Below are 7892 nucleotides of genomic sequence, written 5' to 3' on the forward strand. Positions count from 1 at the left end.
GAACAGAATGCTAAAACTCAAAATGATTGATCGAATCGTTACAAGAAATATTTTCTCTTTTTAAAATTAATTTTATACGATGTAAATTCAGATTAATCAAGAACCAACGTGACACTTGACATTGATAAAAGAACACACAAAAAATATCAAATGGGTCGTTTGAAAATATTGAAAGATGTATCAGCCAAAAGAATTAAGAGCAGTTTGTAAAAACAATTTTAGTAGTAGTAATTTTTTTCGAGATATTGATCGCACTCGAGTTAAAATTCGTAGGTTTTTAATATGGAAATTCGATGTAGCCGCCGAAAAGAACTCCTGATGTAATAAAAATATCAAACGCCACTCAGAACCCATACACATTTGTTTAATCTTTTCCACAACTGTTTGGGCCTGTCCAAACCTGACAGATTGTTACATAAAATAATAATCTGTCACGGATCTCCCGCTTCTCTCTCTTTCACCTCCCCCACCGGCGACAACCCACCCCATATATAATTGAAGCAGATTGAGAAGATTCACTGATCATTTCCATTTTCCTAGATGTGGGTTTGTATACATACACGTATTCATACGTACAGTAACTTTTAGATAAGAAAAGACTATTCATATACTCCGTTAGATTCCAACTCTTAAATTAGTTTGAGATTGAGTTATACTTGGTTGTATATACGATCTCAAACGTATTTCTTGTGATGGAGAACCAAGTTGACATAGAGAATGAAGGAGGGATGGTGGAGGAAGAGAAAATAGATTTGGAGAGAAATTTCTCGACCATTTCAGAAAGTGGGATAAGAGAGCCTTTGCTTAAATCCAAGAGCAGAGTCAACAACACCTCCCAAATCGCTATTGTTGGAGCCAATGTTTACCCCATTGAAAGCCTCGACTACGAGTATGAATACTTACTTACTTTTCTCTTTCTGTTTCTGTGCTCTTTTGCTCCTTTAATTCTTTAATTTATTGCATCTCGTTGTTGATAGTAGCAGAATCAATCAATTAACTGTTCCCTCAATTTTAAAATATTTGGGATTCATTATAGTTTGACTATTTTAGGATGGTAGTCGTTAGTCAACTTTCTGCTAACATCTTCAGATAACCAGGCTTGAGATTTTTCTTGTGCAATTAGTGTGATGATGGAAAAAGATTCTTTTGCTGTGTTATTATTGGAGCTGCAGGAATTAAAAGGAAAAAACTAATGAACTTCCATAGTAAGAGATATGAAGGAGAGCTATGGTGAAAGAAATCAGAGATCTTTGATGTTCAAATTTTGTAGTCTATGTATATATAACTGGTAATTACAAACTTAAGTTGGGGTTGAAATTTTGTAGTCTCATACAATTCTTTAATGACTTATGCTGATCAGAACACACTCTCATCCTGTGTAAGAAGTTTTCTTTCTGAAGTTGGACTCTCAAATCCTATGTTTTGGTCCTGGAGTACAATTTGTTTTTTCTATCGACGAATTCCTAAATGCGCTTGCTTTACGAGTTTTATACGCTGGAGATCCTGACCAGCGTCCTAATACCTTTTCAACGCAAATGAAATCTCTCTATCAATTTAATAAATAACCCAAGATTTATTTTTTCATTTTGTAGTAACTTGCAGTTAACCGAAATACATGTTTTTTCTGGTAACTTTTATCTGTCCTATATTCACTTGAAGTATATATCCAATGTTCCATTTTGATCTTGTAAGTCATTTTTATGCAGGATTGTAGAAAATGACCTTTTCAAGCAAGACTGGAGATCTAGGAAAAAGGTCCAGATATTTCAATATATATTTCTCAAGTGGACTCTTGTGCTTCTCATTGGATTAAGTACTGGCCTTGTTGGTTTCTTTAATAACATAGGAGTGGAAAATATTGCTGGTTTCAAGCTACTGCTAACTAGCAACTTAATGCTTGAGGGAAAGTAAGTACAACTTCAATCAAGTTATAGTTTATGAAATAAGTTGTGATTTCAAAATACCATCTATGAATGCACAAATGACAAAAGCGCGCGACTCACTCTGTTCAAGTTATTAAGTTATTTTAATTTCAGAGCAGATATTTCCGGGCATTTGCTGCTTTTGCGGGTTGCAATGTGGTTCTTGCAACTTGTGCTGCGGCCCTCTGTGCACTTATTGCACCTGCGGCTGCAGGGTCTGGGATACCTGAAGTAAAAGCATATCTAAATGGTATCGATGCTCATTCCATTTTGGCTCCAAGTACATTACTTGTCAAGGTGGATTTCTCTGTCTTTTTCCCTCGTGTATTCCTTGTTTCTTGCCACATGGACATCTCTAAGAAGCATGATTATCTGGCTTGTAAAAAGTATCACTTGATACTATTTTTCCAACTGTTCTATGTAAGTTGATTGGCATTTTTAAATTGCTTATCCTGGTATATTCCTTCTGTCCCAAAGCACAAATTTTCATGTTGTTACTACTTACTAGTGCTATTGACTTGATATTGAATTGAACTAAACAACAACAATAATAAAGATTTCAAATAACAATATTTGATGTAAGGATAATACGTGTTAACACTCAGATAACCATGCTTATATTTGTGCACTGTAGTCCACTTCATCCTTTTGTACCTTACTATGGACATCAATGAAGTAAATTAGAAATGAAATTGTGTAGTAAAGACCTTGAAGCTTTGGTCTAGCGGTAAGAGTTCATCTTGTGATGTGTGGTTAGGCGCACATCACAGGTTCAAACTCTAGCGCAGGCAAACCTTGGTATTTAAATGGAGGAGGATAGGGGGCATTTTCCATCGAGCTTCGAACCATGCCTACAGCCTCATGGATTTCTCGGTTATCAAAAATAATTATGTAGTAAAAAATGAATGATTTGCATTGTATGCCGTGTTTTAAATTCATTTGATTAGGTACATTTGATATGGTTGTCCCTGCTTGTTACCCTTTCACTTGTTCGTTCTTAGGTTTGGTTTCTCAGACTGCCATGTGAAATTGAACTCTGGAGGTGTATCTTTATCATTTTTTGTTTTGCTGTATATTAACAATCTGGTGTTCCCCTACAGACATCATTTACCACTATAAATGATAAGTTACAAGCTGAAGCATTTAGCACCCTAATTCACATTAAATGATTGTTTTAGTGCATTTGTCTGTTTCTTCTAGTTCAATGGGTTGTAATTTACCCCACCCCATGCTTTATTATAGTGCTGATTGGCTCATTCGCTGAAAGTCATTCTCGAAAACACTAACTCTGACATTTTACACTCGGCAGATTTTTGGTTCCATTTTGGGTGTTGCTGCTGGATTTGTTGTTGGCAAGGAAGGACCTATGGTCCATACTGGTGCTTGCATAGCAAACTTACTTGGACAAGGGGGTTCCCGCAAGTATCATTTAACTTGGAACTGGCTAAAATACTTCAAAAACGACCGTGATCGTAGGGATTTGATCACTTGTGGTGCTGCTGCTGGTGTCGCAGCTGCTTTCCGTGCCCCAGTTGGAGGAGTCCTTTTTGCTCTTGAAGAAATAGCATCATGGTCTCTCTCTCTCTCTCTCTCTCTCTCTCTCTCTCTCTCTCTCTCTCTCTCTCTCTCTCTCACACACACACACACACACACACAAAAAGCTACACACACACATATTGAATGCCAGCTTGCATTCATAAGAAGGCTTGTATTTCAAAATGTTCAATCATTCTATTTGATGTTTTAGGTGGCGAAGTGCTTTACTTTGGAGGACTTTCTTCACAACTGCTGTTGTTGCTATGGTGCTCAGATCTCTCATACAATTCTGTCGCAGTGGGAAATGTGGACTATTTGGGCAAGGAGGTTTGATAATGTTTGATGTCAATTCAGGAGTATCTAATTACAACACAATAGATGTATTGGCAATAATTTTAATTGGAGTACTTGGAGGCCTTTTGGGAAGCCTTTATAATTATCTTGTCGACAAGGTCCTTCGGACTTACAGCGTCATTAATGAGTTAGTCTTCTAAATCCCTTTTGCCAACACTATATGTTTAGTTCTCTCTTAGTTGTTAGTCAATGGAGGGGTAGGTGCATGTTCAGTCTAAACCCCTTTTGCCAACACAATATGTCTAGTTCTCTCTCAGTTGTTAGTCAATGGAGGGGTAGGTGTTCTAGTCTGATCAAGTAACAATTTTAAGAAGTATGCAAGATTTTCTTGAAGCATGTCTCACTTCTCTTTTGATTTCAACTTTATATTTTTCTTTTCTTTCTTTTGCAGATTGGATTTCCAGGTAGATAACTGTAACCGATCCATAATGATTTTGTGGATAACAGTGTATTTCATCAGGATATTTCACCTAAGCATGCATACATAGTTTGATAGTTCATCTTAAATGGGTCATTTACTCTTTGCCATCAAAACATGTTTGATCAATGTTCTTCGTTTCCAAGTTATTTGGTACTTGTAAAAGATATACTATATGTATTCGTTGGTTATTTATTTATTTGTTTATTTATTTATTTTGTGATGCCATCTCTACAGTAAGTTACATGAGCTGTTATTTCCATAAGTAGAATTTTCTTGGTGCGTAAATTGTGGTTGTACTCCTGCTTTTTTCTTTGGCTGAATCTTGGAATCAAAAATGATAATTATGATATTCTTTCTGCCTGGTTTTCCTTCTACTTCTGCTTTTCCTTTGGTTAATTTTTGGCAGTGAATTACAGGAGAGGTCCTGCTTTCAAGATCTTGCTTGTCATGACCGTTTCCATCCTGACTTCTTGTTGCTCTTATGGCCTACCATGGCTGGCAAGGTGCACCCCTTGTCCTGCCGGCTTGGAGGAAAAATGCCCAACTATAGGTCGCTCTGGAAGCTACAAGAATTTCCAGTGTCCACCAGGGCATTACAATGATCTCGCATCCCTCTTTCTGAACACCAATGATGATGCCATTCGCAATTTGTTTAGTTCAAATAATTCAAATGAATTTCACATCTCTTCACTTCTCGTCTTCTTTGCTGGGGTATATTGCCTTGGCATTATTACCTATGGAATTGCTATTCCTTCTGGACTTTTCATTCCTGTCATACTTGCTGGAGCCTCCTATGGGCGTATTTTCGGTAGAGCCTTGGGTTCGTTGTCCAATCTTAATGTTGGTCTGTTTTCGCTACTTGGTGCTGCTTCTTTCCTTGGTGGTACCATGAGAATGACAGTATCAATTTGTGTCATACTCCTTGAGCTCACAAACAATCTATTAATGCTTCCGTTGGTGATGCTTGTTCTCCTCATATCAAAAACTGTGGCCGATAGTTTTAACAAGGGTGTGTATGACCAGATTGTGAAAATGAAAGGCTTGCCTTTCTTGGAAGCTCATGCTGAACCATTTATGAGGCATTTGGTCGCTGGAGATGTTTGTTCTGGGCCATTATTGTCATTTTCAGGTGTAGAGAAGGTGGGGAACATCGTACATGCTTTGAAGTATACTAGGCATAATGGATTTCCTGTGATTGATGAGCCACCTTTCTCAGAGGCACCAGAGTTGTGTGGGCTCGTTCTAAGGTCTCATTTACTTGTCTTGCTCAATGGAAAGAAATTCATGAAACAACGTGTATTGAGCGGCTCCAGTATTTTGAGGAGGTTTCATGCGTTTGATTTTGCTAAGCCAGGATCAGGGAAGGGGCTTAAGTTTGAGGATCTCGTCATCACGCAGGAGGAGATGGAAATGTATGTTGATCTCCATCCTATAACAAATACATCCCCATACACAGTAGTGGAAACCATGTCTCTGGCCAAAGCTGCAATTCTTTTCCGACAACTTGGACTCAGACACTTGTGTGTTGTCCCAAAGAAAACTGGGGTAAGTCCTTCTCCCCCCTTCCCCTCTCTCCACCCCACTCTGTCCCCTGTTTCTTTTGCCATTTTTTTTCCGAACTTTCTTTTCTGATCTCCTTCCTTGGTTTAGTACATAATGTGTATGATCTGCATCACTAGTTTTCAAGTAATGGTGGAAATTTGGGAACTAGGATCATCTAGGCCCATTTGGACGGATTGGAACTTCATTTAGTAAACTAAGGTGGGAGTAAAGATTTCAAAACCATCAATGATTAGTGATACTTTAATACTAAGTATTTCAAATGACATCTCAATCAAAGGTATTTAATTTGAAATCCATTGAATATGTTGTGACAATTCTTAGATGTCGATAGCTTGAGTTGAAACGCATTAACTTATATCTGCAATATTACATGTTCTAATACATCACAGTTGCATACAAGTGGATCCATGCATTCGGGGGGTTGGGGCGTGATTTTCGTGTTCTTGTTATGCACTTTTTGCTTGAGAAGAAGGTTGATGACTCTGTGTTATCTTATTCTGCATTCTACTACTTCACAATAATGTCCTGAAAATGTAGATCTTTTGAATTTGTAGAGGGCTCCAATCGCTGGAATCTTAACAAGGCATGACTTCATGCATGAACATATATCGAACCTCTACCCGCATCTCGTCCCCCACAAGTAGCCAGAGAAGTTTGCTCATTCCACAGGCAAACACGCAGCCTATTGTTTATTACTATTCCTTATTGTTTTGGTTTCCAGAATTACTCTCCTTGTAATTCTTTTGGTCTTGATGTTTATATAACTACGAATACTCCGAATTTTTCAATATCAAGCTTGTAATCTTGCTCGATCAAAGCAGTTCCTAGAGAAGTTAGTACTATGGCCTCACTTCCCCTTCCCTCCCCTCCCCCCTCCCCCCCCCCCCCCCCCAAAACAAAAAAAACATAATAACCTAGTTGAAAACGATTAAGCAAAATGGGTTGGTTGTTGACCATCGGAGAGGACGGGAGAAAAAAATGTACAACCTTCTTTGCTTGTGCATCTTCTTTTATGATATTTATTGAAAATTCGAGCCTTCAATCAAAAGCATGATTACAAAGAGGATAACGTGCTTGGGCGAGACATTATAGCCTCAAACTCATAATGTACAATGGTATTGCTAAAGCATTTAAATTATGTATATTGATAGTGAAAAATATACTATTTACTACCGCGGGCGTGTCCGCTCTGGCGGCATCATAAACAATCAATGCCTTGATTAGATTACCTCCTTTTGACACAGATCACTGATTTACATGCATGCTTGGACCATTTCGTACTCAAATAAGGGCCTAAAGTACCTTATGACTCTGCTCTTCAATTGCCTCAGTATATACTTCTTGGCTAATTGCACCATTAGACAACTCTATACCACAAAGGTTATCATACACAACGGAGTAAAAAATTTAGAAGCACGTCCAGCGATTTATCGGTTGCCTTCTAATGATAGTATGTCGGTGTACTGCAAAAATTTACACGGTAAGAGATGCATCATTATCAGATGTGGTAAGATTAAGTATCACCGTAGCTAACTTCGGAGCCCTGACACATCGAGAACGCAAAATATTTTATAGCAAACTTCATGAAGAAGATCAAACTGATCTTGTGAAACAACTGGTAGAACTTGCAGCCTAAAAACAAGTGCATATCATCCAAATTTCTCAAACATCTACTAAGAAAGCCCCAGCAACCAATTGTATAAAGAGGTCAAAACTACACTCGACTAGTCCAGGTTATCTTTTAAATCTGACAAATCAGAGATAAGGGTATATCACTACTACTAAAAAACTGCCAAAAATCGTCCAGGAAAACCGACCAAAATCGGTCGGGAATATAGAAAAATCGACCGATTTTAATTCGTAGAAACAATGGTGGTCGCTAAGGTGTGGCGACCGAAGATGGTCGCAATTTTCCGACCGAAGTCGGTCGGTTAATTCAACCTTTGGTTGACCACTTTAACTGACAATTTTGTTGGAAAAATAAATATACCGACCGAAATCGGTCAGTCGGTAATATGTAAATTATTTATTTATTTATTTATTTTTCAAAATAGCGACCGATTTCGGTTAGAAATATAATTATTTGATAATTTTGC

General features: G+C 37.8%; 1 protein-coding gene across 1 annotated transcript; it reads left to right on the forward strand.

Annotated features, from left to right (window-relative positions):
- Positions 1-444: 444 nt before the first annotated feature.
- Positions 445-6613, forward strand: LOC104094798 (chloride channel protein CLC-c-like). Its single transcript, XM_009600825.4, has 7 exons — positions 445-889; positions 1707-1907; positions 2042-2219; positions 3232-3494; positions 3670-3939; positions 4650-5778; positions 6351-6613. The coding sequence occupies exons 1-7, from the start codon at positions 693-695 to the stop codon at positions 6438-6440; spliced, it is 2328 nt and encodes a 775-aa protein (XP_009599120.1). The 5' UTR covers positions 445-692; the 3' UTR covers positions 6441-6613.
- The last annotated feature ends 1279 nt before the right edge of the window (positions 6614-7892 follow it).

This window comes from Nicotiana tomentosiformis, chromosome 7, assembly GCF_000390325.3.
Source record: "Nicotiana tomentosiformis chromosome 7, ASM39032v3, whole genome shotgun sequence".
In the NCBI taxonomy this organism is placed as follows: domain Eukaryota; kingdom Viridiplantae; phylum Streptophyta; class Magnoliopsida; order Solanales; family Solanaceae; genus Nicotiana; species Nicotiana tomentosiformis.